This window comes from Triticum urartu, chromosome 3A, assembly GCF_056163025.1.
Source record: "Triticum urartu cultivar PI428250 chromosome 3A, HENAU_Tu73, whole genome shotgun sequence".
NCBI classification, from domain to species: Eukaryota; Viridiplantae; Streptophyta; class Magnoliopsida; order Poales; family Poaceae; genus Triticum; species Triticum urartu.
In genome coordinates this window covers 742,993,308-743,017,990 of record NC_141875.1, presented here as the reverse complement: position 1 = coordinate 743,017,990, position 24,683 = coordinate 742,993,308, and the positions used below count along the sequence as shown (strand labels likewise).

Below are 24,683 nucleotides of genomic sequence, written 5' to 3'. Positions count from 1 at the left end.
TACTCAATTGATGTGTTGTAAACGCGGATATTTTTACCCGCGGGTATCCATATACCCTGTCGGGTAACGGGTATGGGAAAAAATTGTACCCTTGACGGGTATGGGTATGGGTGATGGGTAAACTCAGGGCGGACGGGTAAGGGTATGGGGTAGCTCCACCCATACCCATACCCTGCGGGTGCCATCCCTACTTACATATGCTCCTCCTCCCGGAGCAATTGTCAAAGTACCCGGCAAGCATTTATGTTGATTATGTAAAATTGTCAAGGTCAAACAATGAAGGAAATGTGAACTCCCCTTCAAAGCTGGCGCATTCACTCTCGAAACCAAGATTCTTCCTCGGACGTTGTTCATTTTCTAAGCAGTGTACATACCAAGATTTATGAAAACCTTTTCATTTTTTACCACAACATGTGGAGTGTAGAAAATAAATCAAGGTCAAACGATGAACGAAATGTCAATTCACCTTCAAAGCTAGCGAATTGACTCACAAAAGCACAATTCTTCCTTGGAGATGGTCCACATAAATTTTTAATTGATTATAGTTTCTTATCACATTTTATAAAATTGACAACACAATACCTAGACAATTGTAACGTAAGTGGTTGCAAGCATATTTTTACTGAACTTAAGTAATATTTTGGAACACAAGATATGTTTTTTTGCCCTGAAGTCAACACTGGTTTTTTTGTGAAAATTTATATAGTTGTGCAAAAGAAACTCAAGTTTATTCTAAAAAAGTTATAAACTTTTTGACCTTTTTATTTGTTTTTTCTTCCAATATAAGGTGTATATACGCCTAGGAACCAGAAGCATTTCCCATATATGGCCGGCTCGATGGGATGGATGGAGCTTAGCTATGGCATGCTACACACATCACATGCACATGCGTGCTTGCTTCTATCTGTATGAATAAAATTAAAATGAATAAACCTAGCAAGCAAGCTAGGAGTACTAGCTTGGTGTGGCAAAATTTCGTGTTTTGACCCTTTTCCGATAGAAATTCAGGATCTGACCCCGGTTTGAATTTTTTTCGGGATTTGACCCTTTTTCTTACTGCCAGGGGCTTTGACGGTAGGGTTAGACAGCCTACCGCCAGGGGCCCTAGAGGTAGGGTACTTATCCACGTCAGCGCGCGGAGACGGCCGCCGTCCCCCTCCGTCGCACCCTACCGCCAGGGCACCTGGCGGTAGGCTGTCTAACCCTGCCGCCAGGGCCCCTGGCGGTAGGGTCCGGGCAGTTATTTCACCTGAGACCCCGCGCCCCTGCCCATCTCCCCACCCTCCCCTCCCCCATCGGCAGTTCCTCTTTTTCTCCCCCAAGTCGCCCCTCTCTCCCTCTCTCATCCCCTCCACTCTCCCCCTCGGATCTTCACCGTTTCTTCATCGTTTTTGCGGATCGAGATGGCCCCGAAGAGAGAAACGTAAGCTCCTCCAATCCCTCCAATTAGTTTTTGCAAACTTGCTTCCGATTCGACGCATTATTTGCTTGAAATCCCTCTTTTTTTGAACTTAGATTGGATTTTTTCCACCTAAGATTGTTTTAGCTTGATTGTAGTTCTAGTTCTTAGTTCTTTAGTAACTAGTGGTATTGAATATGAACTCTAATCAATAGTTCATATGTTAGTGTGAAGATGAACCCTAGTTCATAAATTTTTTTTGTAAAAAAATTATGATGTAATGTTGATATGAGGATGAACCCTAGTTTGATGATGTATGTTGATATGATTATATGATGTAGTGTGAAGATGAACCCTAGTTTTATGATGCATGTTGATATGATGATATGAAGATGTTGTTTGGAAAAATATATTTAAAAATATGATGATATGATGTATGTTGGAGGATTTTTTTTGATATGATGCATGTTGATATGATTTGATCCATCATGTGTAGTAGATGTTGTTGGACGAATATGCTTAAGATTTTATTTTGATATAATGCATGTTGATATGATTTGATTTCATTGTTTGTTTATGTATGCTTATGCTTATGATGCTTTTGTTTATGAAATTCTATTAAGGCGGCCACCTCTTGCGGACAACATCGGCCCACGATACTCCATGCTGGACTGGGCATTCGACAAGGGTCATCGTGCCCGGTTCATAGAGAACGGAGAGGTAAGTGATATGAATGAATTTTTGATCAAAGTTTTCGGATTGATGAAAATGATTTCCTAACTTTTGGCGTTCACTTTTTGGCAGATGCTCCAGCTACTACGCATGAGGGGTCACGGGGTTCATGGGCATATGGACTACGACGATCGCTACGCGCCATTCTTCAAGAGAGCCCGACTATTGGGTTTCGTGTTGCAGTTCAAGCGTCAGCCGCCGACGCTTGTCCATGCAGCTCTCACAACTCTGATTGACCGGTGGCGACCGGAGACCCATTCCTTCCATCTGCCATGCGGGGAGATGACGGTGACCCTCAAGGACTGGGAGATGATTACTGCCATGCCGATCGAGGGTCATGCACTCACCGGGCGAGTGGAGAGGACCAACTGGCAGGAGAGGGTTGCCACCCTCATCGGCGACTGCCCCGCTGCTAAGGGTAACCGTACATCCGGTGTACCGTTGACCTGGCTCTCGGAGCACCGGCAGAAATGCCCCAAAGGCGCCGACGAGACGACTGTGGAGTGGTACGCGAGGGCCTACCTGTGGTACATTCTCGCAGAGGTCGTGTTTCCAGATAGCTCCGGGAACTCTGCCAACTAGTCGTATCTCTTCTTCCCAGCGGACTGGGATGCAAGATATAGTTGGGGGACCGCATCTCTCGCCTACCTATACCGTTCAGTAAGAGAGTATCTAATTGCCTACCTACCTACGAAAGTGTGTCCATGACATTTTTGTTATATCTGATCCTTATTTGATGTTTTGCAGCTTGACGACGCAACACAGAGGATGGGAGACAAGTCCAATATGGGTGGCTTTGTCTGGGCCTTCTCCATTTCGATGTGGGAGCGGCTGCCGGTGGGGTGTCCGGAGAAGATGCCAAGACGCCCATGGGGTGCCTATAGCGAAGACGGCGACGAGACTCGATACCCCACCGTAGCTTACGAGTGGGACATTGTCAAACTCTACACGGGCCTAAACAAGACTTCGTACAAGACCTACACCAACGAGTTGGACGCTTTGACGCATACGCAGGTATATGAACTCGCTCAACACCTTTCTCTTTGATTCCACTTTTGACCATGACCGTATCATGACCGAGAGTGGGACTTTAATCTGAACATGATGTGCGATGCGGACCGTGGTCTCTGGCGGTGCATCGTGCCCATGATCTGTGTGTACGCCGTCAAGTGGCACTTGCCACACCGCGTGGCCACGTAGTTTGGGGTGTATCAGCATACCCTACCGGGCCAGCCCACTGATACCGACGGCCACGCGCTCCACCTATGAGCGCTTTGTTCTTTATGCACATGATTTCATTGCGTGGCGACTTTTATTATGATGTTTCTTGTGGCCTATGCCTTGCAGGATGAGCCGGCAGAAGAATCAGTCGATCACAGACTGGGGAGAGGAGCATAAAATTCATGTGACGGAGTGGAACCGACGGAGGTACCGGAAAGACATGAAGAGGAAAGTGACGGACTGGGATGCTTACCTGGACCGACACATGAGGTGGTACGATGATGGCCAGAAGCACCGTCTTCGTCTCAGGCCTTAGTGGACGGCGGAAGACATTGCAGAGCTGGAGAGGGATGACCCCGAGGAAGAGGCCTACCAGACCCGCATCAGAGACATGCACAGTGGATTTAGGGAGTTTGCACCCCTCATCAATAGAGTGGTAAGTTTGAACCGACAGTTGTATTTAAATTATTTTATTCATCATCATGACTGACTTATGCCTTTGTAGTCTGGTGAGCTGAACAGATGCATCTTTGAAGCCTCAGATGCACTAGGTGATATCCCCGAGAGCGTACAATCTGAGAACAAAATGAGGGGGACGATGAAGGTACAATTTCAGCCTCCTCGGAACAGATGCATCTTGTTCACTTGCAATCATAAACCTAATACTTATTATGCCCTTGTTTCATTGTGAGTGCAGAAGTTCGTGAAGCGTTGTCGCAAACTAGTAGGGCTGCTTGGGTGTGCTGGAGCTGGGTCGGTTGAAGCTTATCGGCCTGTAGCCACACAAGATCACATCGACTCATCAAGCCATGTTCCTTCGTCGTCTAGGTTGGCTGAGGAGGAGGCGGAGGCGGAGGAAGAGGATGAGGAGGAGGAGGAGGAGGCCACGTATGAAGAAGGGGAGGAGGAGGATGAGAGCAACGGGGAGGAAGAGCATGATGAAGATTATGGACATCCACCAACTCAATCATCTCAACCACCTCAGCTGCCGAAGAGGAATCCGAAGAAGAAGGATTTGCTGAGTCCGGACCCTTTCCAGAGACCGGTTACTCGACGGCCCAAGAAGAAGACTGAAGAGACTCGTTCAAAGAGTAACGAGGACCATACATCCAAGAGGGGAAGGAGCAACTGATTATGCTCTTCGATAGTTGGCTCTTGTAGTTGGGTTGTCTATGTGTTTGCTATTTGGTTGAACTTCGTTTGGTTGAACTTGTCTAGTGGTTGTGAAACTACGTGGAACCATGTGTTTTCTATCTGTGGATCTATGTGTTTGCTATTTGTGAAACTATGTGAAACTCCGTTTACTAATTAGTTGAAGTTCGTTTGAAATGTGCTATGCACTTCAAGTTTTGTTAATGTGTATGTAATGCCCAAGTTTAATTGTTTAAGATCTGTGATATTGCTGTCATATTTGTGAAACTTGCTGTGATATTGCTGTCATATTGAATTTGAAAAGAAGCAAGCAAATGAACTTAAAGAAATAAAACACAGCACCCTACCGCCAAGGACCCTGGCGGTAGGGTCACACAGCCTACCGCCGCCCGGGCGGCGGGGTGAACCTACCGCCAGGGCCCCCCGCATATTTCGTTACAGAAGGTTTGCACGTCAAAACCCAGCCACATGATGGGGAACGTAGTAATTTCAAAAAAATTCCTACGCACACGCAAGATCATGGTGATGCATAGCAACGAGAGGGGAGAGTGTGATCTATGTACCCTTGTAGACCGACAGCGGAAGCGTTAGCACAACGCGGTTGATGTAGTCGTACGTCTTCACGGCCCGACCGATCAAGCACCGAAACTACGGCACCTCCGAGTTTTAGCACACGTTCACCTCGATGACGATCCCCGGATTCCGATCCAGCAAAGTGTCAGGGAAGAGTTCCGTCAGCACGACGGCGTGGTGACGATCTTGATGTACTACCGTCGCAGGGCTTCGCATAAGCACCGCTACAATATTATCGAGGATTATGGTGGAAGGGGGCACCGCACACGGCTAAGAATATGATCACATGGATCAACTTGTGTCTCTTTGGGGTGCCCCTGCCCCCGTATATAAAGGAGCAAGGGGGAGGCCGGCCGGCCCTTGTGGGCGCGCCAAGGAGGAGTAGGATTCCTACTCCTAGTTGGAGTAGGTTTCCACCTTTCCTAGTCCAACTAGGAGAAGGGGGGAAAGGGGGGAAGAGGGGAAGGAAGGGAGAGAGGGGCCGCGCCCCAAACCCCTTGTCCAATTCGGACTGGGCTTGGGAGGGGCGCACGCCACCTCCTGGTCCTTCCCACTAAGGCCCATTAAGGCCCATTGCTTCTTCCTCGTATTCCCGTAACTCCCCGGTACCTCCGAAAATACCCGAATCACTCGGAACCTTTCCGATGTCTGAATATAGTCGTCCAATATATCAATCTTTACGTCTCGACCATTTCGAGACTCCTCGTCATGTCCCTGATCTCATCCGGGACTCCGAACTCCTTCGATACATCAAAACTCATAAACTCATAATATAACTGTCATCGAAACCTTAAGCATGCGGACCCTACGGGTTCGAGAACAATGTAGATATGACCAAGACACGTCTCCGGTCAATAACCAATAGCGGAACCTGGATGCTCATATTGGCTCCCACATATTCTACGAAGATCTTTATCGGTCAGACCGCATAACAACATACGTTGTTCCCTTTGTCATCGGTATGCTACTTTGCCCGAGATTCGATCGTCGGTATCTCAATACCTAGTTCAATCTCGTTACCGGCAAGTCTCTTTACTCGTTTCATAATACATCATCTTGCAACTAACTCATTAGTTGCAATGCTTGCAAGACTTATGTGATGTGCATTACCGAGAGGGCCCAGAGATACCTCTCCGACAATCGGAGTGACAAATCCTAATCTCGAAATACGCCAACCCAACATTTACCTTTGGAGACACCTGTAGAGCTCCTTTATAATCACCCAGTTACGTTGTGACGTTTGGTAGCACACAAAGTGTTCCTCCGACAAACGGGAGTTGCATAATCTCATAGTCATAGGAACATGTATAAGTCATGAAGAAAGCAATAGCAACATACTAAACGATCAGGTGCTAAGCTAATGGAATGGGTCATGTCAATCACATCATTCTCCTAATGATGCGATCCCGTTAATCAAATGACAACACATGTCTATGGTTAGGAAACATAACCATCTTTGATTAACGAGCTAGTCAAGTAGAGGCATACTAGTGACACTTTGTTTGTCTATGTATTCACACATGTATTATGTTTCCGGTTAATACAATTCTAGCATGAATAATAAACATTTATCATGAAATAAGAAAATAAATAATAACTTTATTATTGCCTCTAGGGCATATTTCCTTCACCACACCCTACCGCCAGGGGCCCTGGCGGTAGGGTTAGACAGCCTACCGCCAGGGGGGCGGCGGTAGGGTACTTACCCACGTCAGCACAGGCAAACGGCCGCCGTCCCCCTCTGTTGGACCCTACCGTCAGAGGACCTGGCGGTAGGCTGTCTAAACCTACCGCCAGGGCCCCTGGCGGTAGCAAAAGGGTCAAATCCCGAATTTTTTTCTGTCCGGGATTAGATCCTGAATTTCTATCGGAAAAGGGTCAAAACACGAAATTTGGCCGCTTGGTGTGCAGCAAAGAGAACAATCGATCGATGCACCCCCGTCCCTTCACCATTGGACCTCTAGCTTGCTTGCATTGTATACACTAGAAGAATATAGCCAAGGGAAACTCTTTCCTCCATTCTTATGTGTCCTTTGTTTTCAATAAAGCATTCTTCTATATCCTGGCGCGGTGATTAGGTTGGAGGGAGAAAAAAAAAGACAATCTACTCAGGTTCAGGCCCTCCTTACAAGGTAAAATCATACTCGTGCTCGTGTATCTTCGATTGAGGTGTACAAAATACAACTATAGCTGAGAGATTGTAACGAAGTACAACTATTTATTTAGAGAGATTATCTTATCTTGTACTAGCAGTAGTGAGCTTAATTGTGCATGGTGAGGGGGACAATGCAGAAAAGTGGTTGTCTAGCATCACATCCAAACGCGACTTTTATGTGTATAAAATTGGGTCATCTATTTTGGAACGAAGGGAGTAATACTTAGCGCCATATTGTCTCTGTCAATCTGTCATTGCTGCTAGATGCTCGATCCCAATGGGCATACACTACGTAGACAATTCAGAAAATTTGTGCTCTAGCCTCACACTGAAAAGCTACTTTTGGAGATGTACTTAGGACCATCTTGTCACTGCCAATCTCAGAATCCGCCATTGCTAAGGGCATGTACAATGGTGACATATGGATACAGATGCCCATGATAAAAAGTAATTTGAGGCATCTAGATTTATTTTTTCTCCTCAATGCAAGTTACCATTGATGGGCCTCAACAAGAAATAGAAAATAAAAACTCTAGTACACATGCATCTTTATTTTTCACCCCAATTTTTTAGCTTTTGACACCGGACCACACCTTTTCTTTTCAAGCACCCGCTTCTCGCAGAGGATAACTATGTGCCTACTTTATTTGTTATCCGATCCTACATGGCATATGAGGCATCACCTTGGGGCTATGCATTGTACATGCCCTAATAGCTACTCGATCTAGGTGACTCTTTACTAAAGATAACCCCGATTCTACATGGCATATGAGGCATCACCCTGAGGCTATGCATTGTATATGCGCTAATAGCTACTTGATCTAGGTGACTCTCTGCTGAAGATAACCATGTGCCTGATGGATAGGTGGATATGTAGGCTTTGGCAACAAAATGCCGAAGAATGATTCTTTTCTTCCATCTATCTGAAGATAACCATGTGCTCTGCTCTGGCTGGGGCACAATTCCAATTCCTTTGGGATGCAGAGCAGGGGCAGGACCACGCGCGTTGCTGCCGGCGTAGCTACATCATAGTGCATAGTCGGTCAGTCAGTCCTCGATATCGCCTTGCTCCATCCGTCAGGCGTCACCAAATCTTACTTTTTGAGTTGTGACTGATGATGATTCAATTGTAGCATCAAATTGTGGATGGAAGCGTGTGCACTCCAGACTGAATGAATGTCTTGCTACGACACGCACCTCCCTTGTTAATTTACTCATTTTAGCATCATCTTTCCGTTCCCCGAGTAGCTTGCATAGGTCTGTCAACTTCAAACTCACTTGGATCAAGGTGTACTACTACTAGAAAGCATGTCCGAACCGAACCGAACAACGTGGCACATGCGACGTTTGGCTTTGTTTGTGCTTTCACTTGCTCAAAAGGAAGTTGCATCCATCCCCACCAGCTTCTCTTGTCATTCCTTGCTTGGACCTACTCGATCGGTCGCTCACATGCGCGCTATATAATAATAGAAGGGGGTCATGCAGCATGTGACGTGTGCAACGTACTTGAAGTATGTGAACATTTCCGTGGAAACAACACATCAACTCAAAATGTGAACATTTCCAATTAGAGCATCTACAACCAGTTTTGGTGCCGGACAGTTTCACAATAGGTTTCAGCAGGATACTTAAAAGAGTGGTTTGTGATGCGACCCGGAACTTCTTCAAAGGGTGATTCCAGAAATAAAAACACCTCAGGACCTAACACAATTTAGGCCAATTGCTCTGCGTAATGTTTTGTGGTGTATAAGATAGCCTCGAAGGTTCTCGTTCTTCGTCTTAGACAGGTGTTGGAAGAGATAATCTCAGAGGAGCAAAGTGCATTTGTACCTTTCAATATCTTATGAGGAAAAGAGGTAAATCTGGAGCTTGTTCTATCAAGTTAGATATGACAAAAGCGTATGACCGGGTCAAGTGAGCTGTAATGACTAAGCTTGGCTTTGCAAATGCTTGGGTGAGCAAGGTTATGACATGTGTTGAATCAGTCACCTTCTTAGTTATGGTGAATGGAGTCTTCTCTGAGCAGTTTAAACCTACAAGAGGCATCCGACAAGCAGACCCAACCTCCCCTATCTCTTCCTCTTATGTGCCGAAGGATTCATCAGCATGCTTATATTCAAGGGGCCACTAATTCTGAATTTGAACATATCATAGCAAAAACCAAGAAACTTGTTAATGGTGGGATACCCCGCATGCTTAGTAGTGCCGGAAGGGAGGTCCTAATTATATCAATCTGTGAAGATTTTCCTAGTTACTCCATGATTTTCGTTCTCCTCTCGAAGAAATGCTACAAGAAGCTCACAGGGGCCATTGCTCATTTCTAGTGGGGAGGAGATGAAAAGAAGAGGAAAATGCACTGGACAATGTGGGAAGAAGTGGCTATTCCGAAGGGGGAAGGAGGCATGGGATTCCATGACTTCCTCTTATTTAACCAGGCCATGCTTGCTAAACAAGGCTGGCGATTGATCACAAAACTAGATTCATTATGTGCAAGGGTGCTGAAGGGCAGATATTACCATGATTCTGAATGTATGTTAGTGGGAAATAGAAGAATGCCTCCCACACTTGGCGGGCTATCTTGCATGTACGTGAGGCTCTGAAGTGCGGATTAATCAAACGCATAGGTGATGGTTCAAACACCAAAGTGTGGGACGATCCATGGATAGAACATAACTAAACATCTAAACCAATGGTTCTTCTATATCAAGCTAATGTAAATTTAATGAAAGAAACAATTGATCTAGGGCATGAAGATTGGGACAGAAACAAAGTAGCAGCAAGCTTTGTGTCTCCTGATATTGAATCCATATGTAGGTTGTCGATAGGACATATCCCGCAAGATATTAAGAAATTTCTCTGTTCTGATTTCAAGTGGCATGGCTTAGAATATGTAATAGTGGGTTTTCCACATGCAAAGGTGAGTGTTCACATGATCTGGAGAACCATGAATATACCTTGAGATCTTCACACATTGTGATAATTGTAAGATGAGAGAATCTGCATAGATCCCAAGGTTTAATGATAGCTTCACAATTATGCATGAATCACAATTATGCATGTAACTTGAACTGGTTGAATATTATGTAATGTTTCGTTTAGGTTCCTTGTACTAGGCAGTCTAGGTGATAAATTCATCTCTTTTAACTGTGTATAACACTTGACTATTCCCAAAGATAACGTATTGTCACTTCTTACACCACACTTTACCTTCAGCTTTAACATCACCGTCGCATATAGTTGGAGAGTAAACTTGCTCTCTTGTGTTGATTATCACACATACATCAGTGTTACATATATACACTCCATGGACAAGGCACGCAGGCCGGGGTAGTCAGTTCAGATCCTACAAACTAGGAGGCGACGTGCGCGCTACATACATACATGTTAACACCCCCCCTCAGCTGGAACACCGTGTGGGAGGACGTTCAAGCTGGATCGAAACTCAGTGAAGACCTATGAAGGAAGCCCCTTGGTGAACAAGTCTGCAAACTGAGAACTGGACGGAACATGGAGAACCCGCACTTCGCCGAGTGCCACGCGATCACGGACGAAGTGAAGATCAATCTCTATATGTTTAGTGCGCTGATGCTGAACTGGATTAGAAGAGAGGTAAGATGCACTGATGTTGTCACAATATACAATGGTGGCTCGAGAAGGAGGGCGCCGTAGTTCGTGGAGAAGCTGACGGACCCAACAAGATTCTGCAACGCAGTTTGCGATGCCATGGTATTCAGCCTCAGCGCTGGAGCGGGAAACGGTGGGCTGGCGTTTGGAGGACCAGGACATCAAGCTGTTGCCGAGAAAGACACAGAACCCCGACGTGGATTTTCTCGTATCAGGGCAACCCGCCCAATCGGCGTCGGTATAGGCCACGAGATTGAGAGAGGGGGACTTGTAGAGCTGAAGTCCAAAGTGGGTGGTACCCCGGAGATAGCGAAGAACACGCTTGATGAGTTGCATGTGAGTATCCCTTGGTTGATGCATGAAAAGGCAAATCTGTTGCACCGCATATGATATGTCCGGACGGGTTAGGGTGAGGTATTGCAAGGCACCGGCAATGCTGCGATAGTTGGTTGGGTTGGAAAGGAGGCGGGCCATCGGTAGCAGAGAGTTTGGCGGTGGTGTCAATCGGGGTGGACACGGGTTTGCAGTTGAGCATATGGGCGCGATCCAAAACCTTTAATGTATATTGTTGCTGACTCAAGAAGAGACCGGATCGGTTGGGTGTGACATTAATGCCGAGGAAGTGATGAAGCTCGCCGAGGTCTGTCATGGAAAATTTTGCTTTGAGGGAGTGGATGATGGAGTGAAGAACATGCGGTGTGCTTGCGGTGAGAATTATGTCATCAACGTAGACGAGTAGATAAGCAATGGAGGACCCGTGAGACATAATGAAAAGTGAGGAGTCGCTTTTGGATGCATGAAAACCAAGGGATAAGAGGAAGGACTTGAAGGGATGAAACCACGTGCGGGGGGGGGGGGGGCTTGTTTCAAGCCGTAGAGAGACTTACGGAGGAGACAAACATGATCCGGGTGAGAGGGGTCGATGATGAAGTCGGATGGTTGTGCACAATAGACTGTCTCCTTGAGTTCGCCATGAAGAAATGCGTTCTTGACATCAAGTTGATGTATGGGCCAAGAACCAGAGGTGGCGAGGCTGAGAACCACATGGATCGTGGCCGGTTTCACCACCGGGATGAAAGTCTCCTCGTAGTCCACGCCTTCCTTTTGAGTGAAACCCCGAACAACCCACCGAGCTTTGTACCGTGCCAAGGAGCCGTCAGGATTGAACTTGTGGTGGTATATCCATTTGCCAGTGACCACATTAACACCTGCAGGTTTGGGAACCAAAGACCAAGTCGAGTTCTTGATTAAAGCGCTAAATTCATCTTGCATTCCATGTAGCCAATGAGGGTCTCAGAGGGCTGAGCGATATGTGGCGGGGATGGGTGAGATGGGGGAAGCCGTTTGGGTGGCGAGGAAGAGGCGCTTGGGTTGACAGAAGCCAGATTTGGCGCGTGTGCACATTTTATGCACGTTGACAGGGGGTTGAATCGAGATTGCATGGGAAGGATGACGTGGCGGGGTGTGGTAGGTTGGGTTTGATCCTCTGGGGCCGGAGCTGGGCGCGTGATTCGAGGGGGATCCGGTCAGAGGAGAAGTGGACGAGGTGGACGCGCGATCCGAGGTAGATTGGTTGGCAGGGCTATGGTCGGAGGTAGTGCGCTGCGGGCCAGCAGGTGGGGACGGCGCGGGAGGTGAGGAAGATTCGGTCGGGCTGGTGGAGCGCGTGGGGGTGGAGCGCGTGGAGCGGGTGGATTGGGTGGCCGGTGTGCAGGGCGACGCGATTGGCGGATCGCTCGGTGTGGCGGGTGTGCACAGGTGGCGGGGCCCAGCTGGTGCATGGGGATCGGGAGGACGCGGCTGTAGCGAGATTTGGTGGTTGGGATCGTTTGTGGCTGGTGGCGAGCTGGTTGGTGGTGTGGGAGAGATGTAGGGAAAATGGTCTCATCGAAAACAACGTGACGTGAAACGATGACGCGGCGCGATTCTAAGTAGTAGCAGCGGTAGCCTTTGTGCTCAAGTGGGTAGCCTAAGAAGACGCAACGAGTAGACCGGGGGGCAAGTTTGTGTGAAGATGTGGCGTATAGGTTAGGGAAACAAAGGCAACCGAAAACTCGAAGGTGGTCGTAGGTGGGGTGGATGCCGTGGAGGCGATAGTAAGGTGTATGGCCTATGAATGGTACGTGAGGGGCGGCGATTGAGGAGGTATGTGGCCGTGTGAAGGGCCTCCACCCAAAACAACGGGGTGAGGTTGGCTTGGAACATGAGGGTACGCACGACGTCATTTGTAGTGCGGAGGAGTCGTTCGGCCTTGCCATTTTGAGGGGAGGTGTGTGGGCACGAGAAACAGTAGGAAATGCCATGGGTAGAGAAGAAGGAACGGAGGGTGGAGTTAATGAACTCACCACCATTATCGCATTGGAGGGCCTTAATGACAATGTTGTATTGGGTGCGTACATGAGCAAAGAAACGTTGGAGAGTAATGGACGTGTCCGATTTGCGCCGTAATGGAAAGGACCAAGAGAAGTGAGAATAATCGTCAAGAACAACCAAGTAATATTCATAGCCAGAAAAACTCACGACCGGAGAGGTCCACAGATCACAATGAATGAGCTCGAAAGGAGCATTGGTGCGGCTAGTAGAGGAGAATAAAGGTAGTCGAGGTTGGTGCCCTAGTTGGCAAGCATTACAAGGGCCAGTGTATGGCTTATTACATTGAAAGGGAAAACTACTAGTAATGGCATGGAATGATTGGGTGCTTGGATGGCCGAGGCGACGATGCCACATGTCACCATCGGAGGTCGTGGCGGAGAGGGCAGTGCACCACGTCGTGTTATTGCCGAAGAACGGGTAGAGGTCGCCGGAGCTAGAGGAGATCAGGATTACCCTCCGTGTGCGAAGATCCTTCACAAGAAAGCCAAATGGGTAAAATTCGACGTAACAAAAATTATCTTTGGTAAATTGGCTAACAGAGATGAGGCTAGTAGTGACGGAAGGGGAGAAAAGGATGTTGCGCAGTTGGAAATTGTGGGGAGGGAGGGAGGTGGAGCCGGTGGCATGAATGGGAAGGTGATGGCCATTGCCTACAACAAGGCTAGAGAATTTACGCTGTACAGAAGAATTCGAGTGGCTGAGGTTACCAAGGTTGCCGGTAACGTGGTTGGAGGCGCCACTGTCGAGGTACCACTCGTTGGACGGCGCGGTGTTGGTGAAGCCATGGTTGCTGTAGGCGGCGTGAAGGAGAGCCAGGTGATCCCAAGACGGTTGCTGGTAGGGGGAGTACTGCATCGGGTACGCCTGAGCATGGGAGCCCGGACGGGGGCCGAGGACACCGACGGTGTTCGGGGGCACCCAGCCAGGGCGCGGTGGAGGGATGGCCATGCCGTACGGGGCGAAGAACCCCATGTAGGGATTGAACGGCGCGGGAGAGGAACCACCACGACCTTGTTGGCCGTTGCGACTGCCACGGCCAAGGCCGCGTCCACGGTCACCGCCGCGATCACCACCGCGGTCACCACCGCGGTCACCAGCGTCGCTGCGGTTGTTGTAGTCGCGCCCAGGCGCCCGATCAGGGATGCGGTCCAGGGGACGATCCGATCACCCGGTCGACAAGAGGAGCTGCCACCACTGTTGGATCCGGAGCCACCGGGTGGCCCATCGAGCCCATGGACGGCGAGGACCGTGGCCGGTGCGTCGGCGGTGCGCTGAGCGAGGTTTTCTTTGGCGAGCTTCAGGCGCGAGAACACGGTCTCAAATGGGGGCAAGGGAACCGTGTCCCCCAGCACGACCCGGATCGTGTCAAGGCGGCCGTCGATGCCGTGGAGGAACTGAGTGGTCAGATCCACCTCGGAGACCGCATGGTCGATGTCGGCGAGGCCCGCGGTGAGCAGCTTCATGCGGCGCGCGTATTTATCGACGGAGAGGTCGCCCTGCTTGAGGTTGCGATACTGACGATTGAGCTGAAGGAAATATGCCCTAGAGGCAATAATAAAGTTATTATTTATTTCCTTATTTCATGATAAATGTTTATTATTCATGCTAGAATTGTATTAACCGGAAACATAATACATGTGTGAATACATAGACAAACTAAACATCACTAGTATGCCTCTACTTGACTAGCTCGTTAATCAAAGATGGTTATGTTTCCTAACCATAGACATGTGTTGTCAACTGATCAACGGGATCACATTATTATAAGAATGATGTGATTGACATGACCCATTCCATTAGCTTAGCACCCGATCGTTTAGTATGTTGCTATTGCTTTCTTCATGACTTATACATGTTCCTATGACTATGAGATTATGCAACTCCCGTTTGCCGGAGGAACACTTTGTGTGCTACCAAACGTCACAACGTAACTGGGGGATTATAAAGGAGCTCTACAGGTGTCTCCAAAGGTAAATGTTGGGTTGGCGTATTTCGAGATTAGGATTTGTCACTCCGATTGTCGGAGAGGTATCTCTGGGCCCTCTCGGTAATGCACATCACATAAGCCTAGCAAGCATTGCAACTAATGAGTTGGTTGCGAGATGATGTATTACGAAACGAGTAAAGAGACTTGCCGGTAACGAGATTGAACTAGGTATTGAGATACCGACGATCGAATCTCGGGCAAGTAACATACCGATGACAAAGGGAACAACGTATGTTGTTATGCGGTCTGACCGATAAAGATCTTCTTAGAATATGTGGGAGCCAATATGAGCATCCAGGTTCCGCTATTGGTTATTGACCGGAGACATGTCTCGGTCATGTCTACATTGTTCTCGAACCCGTAGGGTCCGCACGCTTAAGGTTTCGATGACAGTTATATTATGAGTTTATGAGTTTTGATGTACCGAAGTTAGTTCGGAGTCCCGGATGTGATCACGGACATAACGGGGAGTCTCGAAATGGTCGAGACATAAAGATTGATATATTGGACGGCTATATTCAAACACCGGAAGTGTTCCGGGTGATTTCGGAGAAAACTGGAGAGCCGGAGGGTTACCGGAACCCTACCGGGAGTAGTAATGGGCCATATGGGCCTTAGTGCAGAGAGAGAAGGGCGCGAGGGTGGGCCGCGTGCCTCCTTCCCCCTTGGTCCGAATTGGACTAGGAGAAGGGGGGCGGCGCCCCCCTTTCCTTCTCCCTCCCCACTTCTTTCCCCCTCCTAGTAGGAGTCCTACTCCTACTAGGAGGAGGACTCCTCCTGGCGCGCCTATAGGGGCCGGCCGGCCTCCTCCCCTTGCTCCTTTATATACGGGGGCAGGGGGCACCCCTAGACACACAAGTTGATCCACGTGATCGTTTTCTTAGCCGTGTGCGGTGCCCCCTTCCACCATAATCCTCGATAATATTGTAGCGGTGCTTAGGCGAAGCCCTGCGACGATAGCACATCAAGATCGTCACCACGCCGTTGTGCTGACGGAACTCTTCCCCGACGCTTTGCTGGATCGGAGTCCGGGGATCGTCATCGAGCTGAACGTGTGCTAAAACTCGGAGGTGCCGTAGTTTCGGTGCTTGATCGGTCGGGCTGTGAAGACGTACGACTACATCAACCGCGTTGTGCTAACGCTTCCGCTGTCGGTCTACAAGGGTACGTAGATCACACTCTCCCTTCTCGTTCCTATGCATCACCATGATCTTGTGTGTGTGTAGGAAATTTTTGAAATTACTACGTTCCCCAATAGTGGTATCAGAGCCTAGGTTTTATGTGTTGATGTTATATGCACGAGTAGAACACAAGTGAGTTGTGGGCGATATAAGTCATACTACTTACCAGCATGTCATACTTTGGTTCGGCGGTATTGTTGGACGATGCGGCCCGGACCGACATTACGCGTACGCTTACGCGAGACCGGTTCTCCCAACGCGCTTTGCACAAAGGTGGCTAGCGGATGTCAGTTTCTCCAACTTTAGTTGAACCGAGTGTGGCTACGCCCGGTCCTTACAAAGGTTAAAACAGCACCAACTTGACAAACTATCGTTGTGGTTTTGATGCGTAGGTAAGATTGGTTCTTGCTTAAGCCCATAGCAGCCACGTAAAACTTGCAACAACAAAGTAGAGGACGTCTAACTTGTTTTTGCAGGGCATGTTGTGATGTGATATGGTCAAGACGTGATGAGATATAAGTTGTTGTATGAGATGATCATGTTTTGTTGAAGTTATCAGCAACCGGCAAAATCCTTATGGTTGTCTATCTATTGCATAAGATGCAAGCGTCCAATAATTGCTTAACTTTATCGCTATGCGATAGCAATAGTTGCAAGAGCAATTGCTGGCGAGACGACCACGTGACGACACATTGATATAGATCAAGATGATGGAGATCATGGTGTCATGCCGGTGACGATATAGATCATGACAGTACTTTGGAGATGGAGATCAAAGGAGCAAGATGATGATGGCCATATCATGTCACATATTTTGATTGCATATGATGTTTATCTTTTATACATCTTATTTTTTTGCTTAGTTTGAGGGTAGCATTTTAAGATGATCTCTCACTAATTATCAAGAAGTGTTCTCCCTGAGTATGCACCGTTGCGAAAGTTCTTTGTGCTGAGACACCATGTGATGATCGGGTGTGATAGGCTCTACGTTCAAATACAACGGGTGCAAAACAGTTGCACACGCGGAATACCCAGGTTATACTTGATGAGCCAAGCATATACAGATATGGCCTCGGAACACAGAGACCGAAAGGTCGAGCGTGAATCATATAGTAGATATGATCAACATAGTGATGTTCACCAATGAAACTGCTCCATCTCACGTGATGATCGGACATGGTTTAGTTGATTTGGATCACGTGATCACTTAGAGGATTAGAGGGATGTCTATCTAAGTGGGAGTTCTTAAGTAATATGATTAATTGAACTTAAATTTATCATGAACTTAGTCCTGGTAGTATTTTGCAAATTATGTTATAGATCAATAGCTCGCGTTGTTGCTTTCCTGTGTTTATTTTGATATGTTCCTACAGAAAATTGTGTTGAAAGATGTTAGTAGCAATGATGCGGATTGGATCCGTGATCTGAGGTTTATCCTCATTGCTGCACAGAAGAATTATGTCCTTGATGCACCTCTAGGTGACAGACCTATTGCAGGAGCATATGCAGACGTTATGAACGTTTGGCTAGCTCAATATGATGACTACTTGATAGTTTAGTGCACCTTGCTTAATGGCTTAGAATCGGGACTTCAAAGATGTTTTAAACGTCATGGACCATATGAGATGTTCCAGGAGTTGAAGTTAATATTTCAAGAAAATACTCGAGTTGAGAGATATGAAGTCTCCAACAAGTTCTATAGCTAAAAGATGGAGGAGAATCGCTCAACTAGTGAGCATGTGCTCAGATTGTCTGGGTACTACAATCGCTTGAATCAAGTGGGAGTTAATCTTCCAGATAAGATAGTGATTGACAGAATTCTCTAGTCACCATCACCAAGTTAGTAGAACTTCGTGATGAACTATAATATGCAAGGGATAACAGAAACGATTCCCAAGCTTTTCGTGATGCTGAAATCGACGAAGGTAGAAATCAAGAAAAACATCAAGTGTTGATGGTTGACGAAACCACTAGTGTCAAGAAAAAGGGCAAAGGGAAGAAGGGGAACTTCAAGAAGAACGGCAAGCAAGTTGCTGCTCAAGTGAAGAAGCGCAAGTCTGGTCCTAAGCCTGAGACTAAGTGCTTCTACTACAAAGGGACTGGTAACTGGAAGCAGAACTGCCCCAAGTATTTGGCGGATAAGAAGGATGGCAAAATAAACAAAGGTATATTTGATATACAGATTACTGATGTGTACTTTACTAGTGTTCGTAGCACCCCCTCGGTATTTGATACTGGTTCAGTTGCTAAGAGTAGTAACTCGAAACGGGAGTTGCAGAATGAACAGAGACTAGTTAAGGGTGAAGTGACGATGTGTGTTGGAAGTGGTTCCAAGATTCATATGATCATCATCGCACACTCCCTATACTTTCGGGATTAGTGTTGAACCTAAATAAGTGTTATTTGGTGTTTGCGTTGAGCATGAATATGATTTGATCATGTTTATTGCAATACGGTTATTCATTTAAGTAAGAGAATAAATTATTGTTCTGTTTACATGAATAAAACCTTCTATGGTCATACACCCAATGAAAATGGTTCGTTGGATCTCGATCGTAGTGACACACATATTCATAATATTGAAACCAAAAGATGCAAAGTTAATAATGATAGTGCAACTTATTTGTGACACTGCCATTTAGGTCATATTGGTGTAAAGCGCATGAAGAAACTCCATGCTGATGGATTTTTGGAATCACTTGATTATGAATCAGTTGATGCTTGCGAACCATGCCTCATGGGAAAGATGACTAAGACTCCGTTCTCCGGAACAATGGAGCGAGCAACTGACTTATTGGAAATAATACATACTGATGTATGCGATCCGATGACTGTTAAGGCTCGCGGCGGGTATCGTTATTTTCTGACCTTCACAGATGATTTGACCAGATATGGGTATATCAACTTAATGAAACACAAGTCTGAAACAGTTGAAAAGTTCAAAGAATTTCAGAGTGAAGTGGAGAATCATCGTAATAAAAATAAAAGTTTCTACGATATGATCGCAGAAGTAAAATATTTGAGTTATGAGTTTGGCCTTCAGTTAAAAACAATGTGAAATACTTTCACTATTCACGCCACCTAGAACACCACAGCATAATGGTGTGTCCGAACGTCATAACCGTACTTTATTAGATATGGTGCGATCTATGATATCTCTTACCGATCTACCACTATCGTTTTGGGGTTATGCATTAGAGATAGCTGCATTCACATTAAATTGGGCACCATCTAAATCCGTCGAGACGACACCGTATGAACTATGGTTTGGCAAGAAACCTAAGCTGTCATTTCTTAAAGTTTGAGGTTGCAATGCTTATGTGAAAAAGTTTCAACCTGATAAGCTCTAACCCAAATCGGAGAAGTGCGTCTTCATAGGATACCCAAAAGAAAATGTTGGGTACACCTTCTATTACAGATCCGAAGGCAAGATATTAATTGCTGAGAATGGATCCTTTCCAGAGAAGGAGTTTCTCTCGAAAGAAGTGAGTGGGAGGAAAGTAGAAAACTTGATAAGGTAATTGTACCTTCTCCCTTATTGGAAAGTAGTTCATCACAGAAATCTGTTCTTGTGACTACTACACCAATTAGTGAGGAAGCTGATGATGATGATCATGTAACTTCACACCAAGTTACTACCGAATCTCGTAGGTGAACCAGAGTGAGATCCGCACCAGAGTGGTACGGTAATCCTGTTCTGGAAGTCATGTTACTAGACCATGACGAACTTGCGAACTATGAAGAAGCGATGATGAGCCCAGATTCCGTGAAATGGTTTGAGGCCATGAAATCTGAGATATGATCCATGTATGAGAACAAAGTATGGACTTTGATAGATTTGCCCGTTGATCGGCAAGCCATAGAAAAATAAATGGATCTTCAAGAGGAAGACGGACGCTGATAGTAGTGTTACTATCTACAAAGCTAGAATTATCGCAAAAGGTTTTCGACAAGTTCAAGGTGTTGACTATGATGAGAGTTTCTCACTCGTATCTATGCTTAAATCTGTCCGAATCATGTTAGCAATTGCCGCATTTTATGAAATCTTGCAAATGGATAAACAAAACTGCATTCCTTAATAGATTTATTAAAGAAGAGTTGTATACGATGCAACTAGAAGGTTTTGTCGATCCTAAAGGTGTTAACTAAATATGCAAGCTCCAGCGATCCATCTAAGGACTGGTGCAAGCATCTCGGAGTTGGAATATATGCTTTGATAAGTTGATCAAAGCATATAGTTTTATACAGACTTGCGGTGAAGCCTGTATTTACAAGAAAGTGAGTGGGAGCACTACAGCATTTCTGATAAGTATATGTGTATGACATATTGTTGATCGGAAATAATGTAGAATTATTCTGCAAAGCATAAAGGAGTGTTTGAAAGGATTTTTTCAAAGAAAACCTCGGTGAAGCTGCTTACATATTGAGCATCAAGATCTATAGAGATAGATCAAGACGCTTGATAAGTTTTTTCAATGAGTACATACCTTGACAAGATTTTGAAGTAGTTCAAAATAGAACAGTCAAAGAAAGAATTCTTGCCTGTGTTACAAGGTGTGAAGTTGAGTAAGACCCAAAGCCCGACCACGGCAGAAAATAGAATGAGAATGAAAGTCATTCCCTATGCCTTGGCCATATGTTCTATAAAGTATGCCATGCTGTGTACCAGACCTATTGTATACCCTACACTAATTTTGGCAAGGGAGTACAATAGTGATCTAGGAGTAGATCACTGGACAGCGGTCAAAATTATCCTTAGTGAAATAAGGATATGTTTCTCGATTATGGACATGACAAAAAGGGTACGTCGTAAAAGGGTTACGTCAATACAAGTTTTGCACTGATCCGGATGACTCTTAGTCTTCATCTGGATACATATTGAAAGTGGGAGCAATTAGCTAAAGTAGCTCCGTGCAGAGCATTGTAGACATAGAAAATTGAAAAATACTTACGGATCTGAATATGGCAGACCCGTTGACTAAACTTCTCTCACAGGCAAAACATGATCACACCTTAGTACTCTTTGGGTGTTAATCACATAGCAATGTGAACTAGATTACTGACTCTAGTAAACCCTTTGGGTGTTGGTCAGATATCGATGTGAACTATGGGTGTTAACCACATAAAGATGTGAATTATTGATGTTAGATCACATGGCGATGTGAACTAGATTATTGACTCTAGTGCAAGTGGGAGACTGAAGGAAATATGCCCTAGAGGCAATAATAAAGTTATTATTTATTTCCTTATTTCATGATAAATGTTTATTATTCATGCTTGAATTGTATTAACCGGAAACATAATACATGTGTGAATACATAGACAAACTAAACGTCACTAGTATGCCTCTACTTGACTAGCTCGTTAATCAAAGATGGTTATGTTTCCTAACCATAGACATGTGTTGTCATCTGATCAACGGGGTCACATTATTAGAAGAATGATGTGATTGACATGACCCATTCCATTAGCTTAGCACCCGATCGTTTAGTATGTTGCTATTGCTTTCTTCATGACTTATACATGTTCCTATGACTATGAGATTATGCAACTCCCGTTTACCGGAGGAACACTTTGCGTGCTACCAAACGTCACAACGTAACTGGGTGATTATAAAGGAGCTCTACAGGTGTCTCCAAAGGTGAATGTTGGGTTGGCGTATTTTGAGATTAGGATTTGTCACTCCGATTGTCGGAGAGGTATCTCTGGGCCCTCTCGGTAATGCACATCACATAAGCCTTGCAAGCATTACAACTAATGAGTTAGTTGCAAGATGATGTATTACGAAACGAGTAAAGAGACTTGCCGGTAACGAGATTGAACTAGGTATTGAGATACCGACGATCGAATCTCGGGCAAGTAACATACCGATGAGAAAGGGAACAACGTATGTTGTTATGCGGTCTGACCGATAAAGATCTTCGTAGAATATGTAGGAGCCAATATGAGCATCCAGGTTCCGCTATTGGTTATTGACCGGAGACGTGTCTCGGTCATGTCTACATTGTTCTCGAACCCGTAGGGTCCGCACGCTTAAGGTTTCGATGACAGGTATATTATGAGTTTATGAGTTTTGATGTACCGAAGTTAGTTCGGAGTCCCGGATGTGATCACGGACATGATGAGGAGTCTCGAAATGGTCGAGACATAAAGATTGATATATTGGACGGCTATATTCGGACACCGGAAGTGTTCCGGGTGATTTCGGAGAAAACCGGAGAGCCGGAGGGTTATCGGAACCCTACCGGGAGTAGTAATGGGCCATATGGGCCTTAGTGGAGAGAGAGAAGGGCGCGAGGGTGGGCCGCGCGCCTCCTCCCCCCCTTGGTCCGAATTGGACTATGAGAAGGGGGGCGGCGCCCCCCTTTCCTTCTCCCTCCCCACTTCTTTCCCCTCCTAGTAGGAGTCCTACTCCTACTAGGAGGAGGACTCCTCCTGGCGCGCCTATAGGGGCCGGCCGGCCTCCTCCCCTTGCTCCTTTATATACGGGGGCAGGGGGCACCCCTAGACACACAAGTTGATCCACGTGATCGTTTTCTTAGCCGTGTGCGGTGCCCCCTTCCACCATAATCCTCGATAATATTGTAGCGGTGCTTAGGCGAAGCCCTGCGACGATAGAACATCAAGATCGTCACCACGCCGTCGTGCTGACGGAACTCTTCCCCGATGCTTTGCTGGATCGGAGTCCGGGGATCGTCATCGAGCTGAACGTGTGCTAAAACTCGGAGGTGCCGTAGTTTCGGTGCTTGATCGGTCGGGCCTTGAAGACGTACGACTACATCAACCGCGTTGTGCTAACGCTTCCGCTGTCGGTCTACAAGGGTACGTAGATCACACTCTCCCTTCTTGTTGCTATGCATCACCAAGATCTTGCGTGTGCGTAGGAAAATTTTGAAATTACTACGTTCCCCAACATGAGCATCATGTACCGAGCCGCGCGATTTGCGAGGAAGTAGTCCCTGATCCGAGACCAGAGATCGAAAGTGGTGGTGGCGCCGATCACGTGGTCGACGATCTGATCAGAGAGGGTGGCATACATGGCGAGGGCGACGTGGGTGTCGAGCTCGAGGTACTGGCTATTGGCGTTGGGTGGGGGTGGGTGCTCGATGAGATACATGACGCCGTAACGAAGCAGAACCATAAGGAAGAAGGATTTCCACTTGTGATAATTGTGCTCGGCGGGATTGAGAAGGAAGCGGATATGGTTGGTGAGGTCGACGTTGAGGATAGGGTGCTTGGCCGGGGGCGGCGGCGGCGGCACGGTGGAGGAGAAGAGGGGGGCGAATTGAGAGGAAGCGGGGGCAGTGGCGCTAGGGTTAGCCGGGAGAGTGCCAAAGGTGAACGGGGAGGTGCCCGCGCTAGAGGAGGCCGAGGAGGGAGCAGTGCCGGAGAGGGAGGGCGACGAGGTGGCGGAGAGAGTCGCCGCGGAGGAGGAAGAGGAGTGCTGCTCCAACATGGCGGCGGCCTGGAGACTGCTGATACCAAGTTGGAGAGTAAACTTGCTCTCTTGTGTTGATTATCACACATACATCGGTGTTACATATATATACCCCATGGACAAGGTACGCACGCCAGGTTAGTCAGTTCAGATCCTACAAACTAGGAGGCGACGTGCGCGCTACATACATACATGTTAACACATATTTCGGTTTACACTTGTTTACTTGTAAGACTTGTCGATCCCACCTGAAAGTGTCGTATATAGCTTTGGCACCTTGCTACTGGACGTTTTAGTGGGAACCAGATTCCTCCAGCAGCCTCGAACACCGTTGCCGCTCGCCGGGAGGAGGATGAGCTGGCGCAGCACGTCGTGATCGCGGGCGGGTGGATGCGCGCATCGGCGGTGCTCATGCAGCTCATCTCCTGCGGTTACATCCCCCGGCCGCCAAGCGCGAGAACGGCCCGGGCGGCGCGGGCAGGGCGAGGTACACGGCGGAGCGTAGGCTGCCGCGCGGGCGGTCGGACCTGAGCAGCAGCACGGTGGCAGACGGCTTCTCGGACAGCATTGGCGTCGGCGCAAGCATGGAGCGGGAGTACTTCAGCGGCAGCCTGGTGGAGACCAAGAAGTCGGCGAGCGGCGACCGTGCCGGCCACGGCGGCGAGCTGGGCGCTCTGAAGCGGTCGTCGTCGTACAATGCCGACAGGAAGGAGTTTAATCTTATCGTGTTCTACTACTATCAGTCAGTAGTTAGCTTAATTGTGCATGGTGAGGGGGACAATGCAGAAAAGTTGTGCTCTAGCCTCACACTGAAAAGCTATTTTTTGTGAATCGAAACTCCCAAATCT

General features: G+C 47.0%; 1 protein-coding gene across 1 annotated transcript; it reads right to left on the bottom strand.

Annotated features, from left to right (window-relative positions):
- Nucleotides 1–12,438: 12,438 nt before the first annotated feature.
- Nucleotides 12,439–23,954, bottom strand: LOC147982561 (uncharacterized). The gene is made up of 4 exons (XM_087516346.1): nucleotides 23,302–23,954; nucleotides 14,390–14,755; nucleotides 13,589–14,327; nucleotides 12,439–12,656 (listed from the first exon to the last, which is right to left on the bottom strand). Exons 1-4 carry the CDS (start codon nucleotides 23,851–23,853, stop codon nucleotides 12,439–12,441), a joined length of 1,875 nt encoding a protein of 624 aa, XP_087372472.1. The 5' UTR covers nucleotides 23,854–23,954.
- Nucleotides 23,955–24,683: the final 729 nt, after the last annotated feature.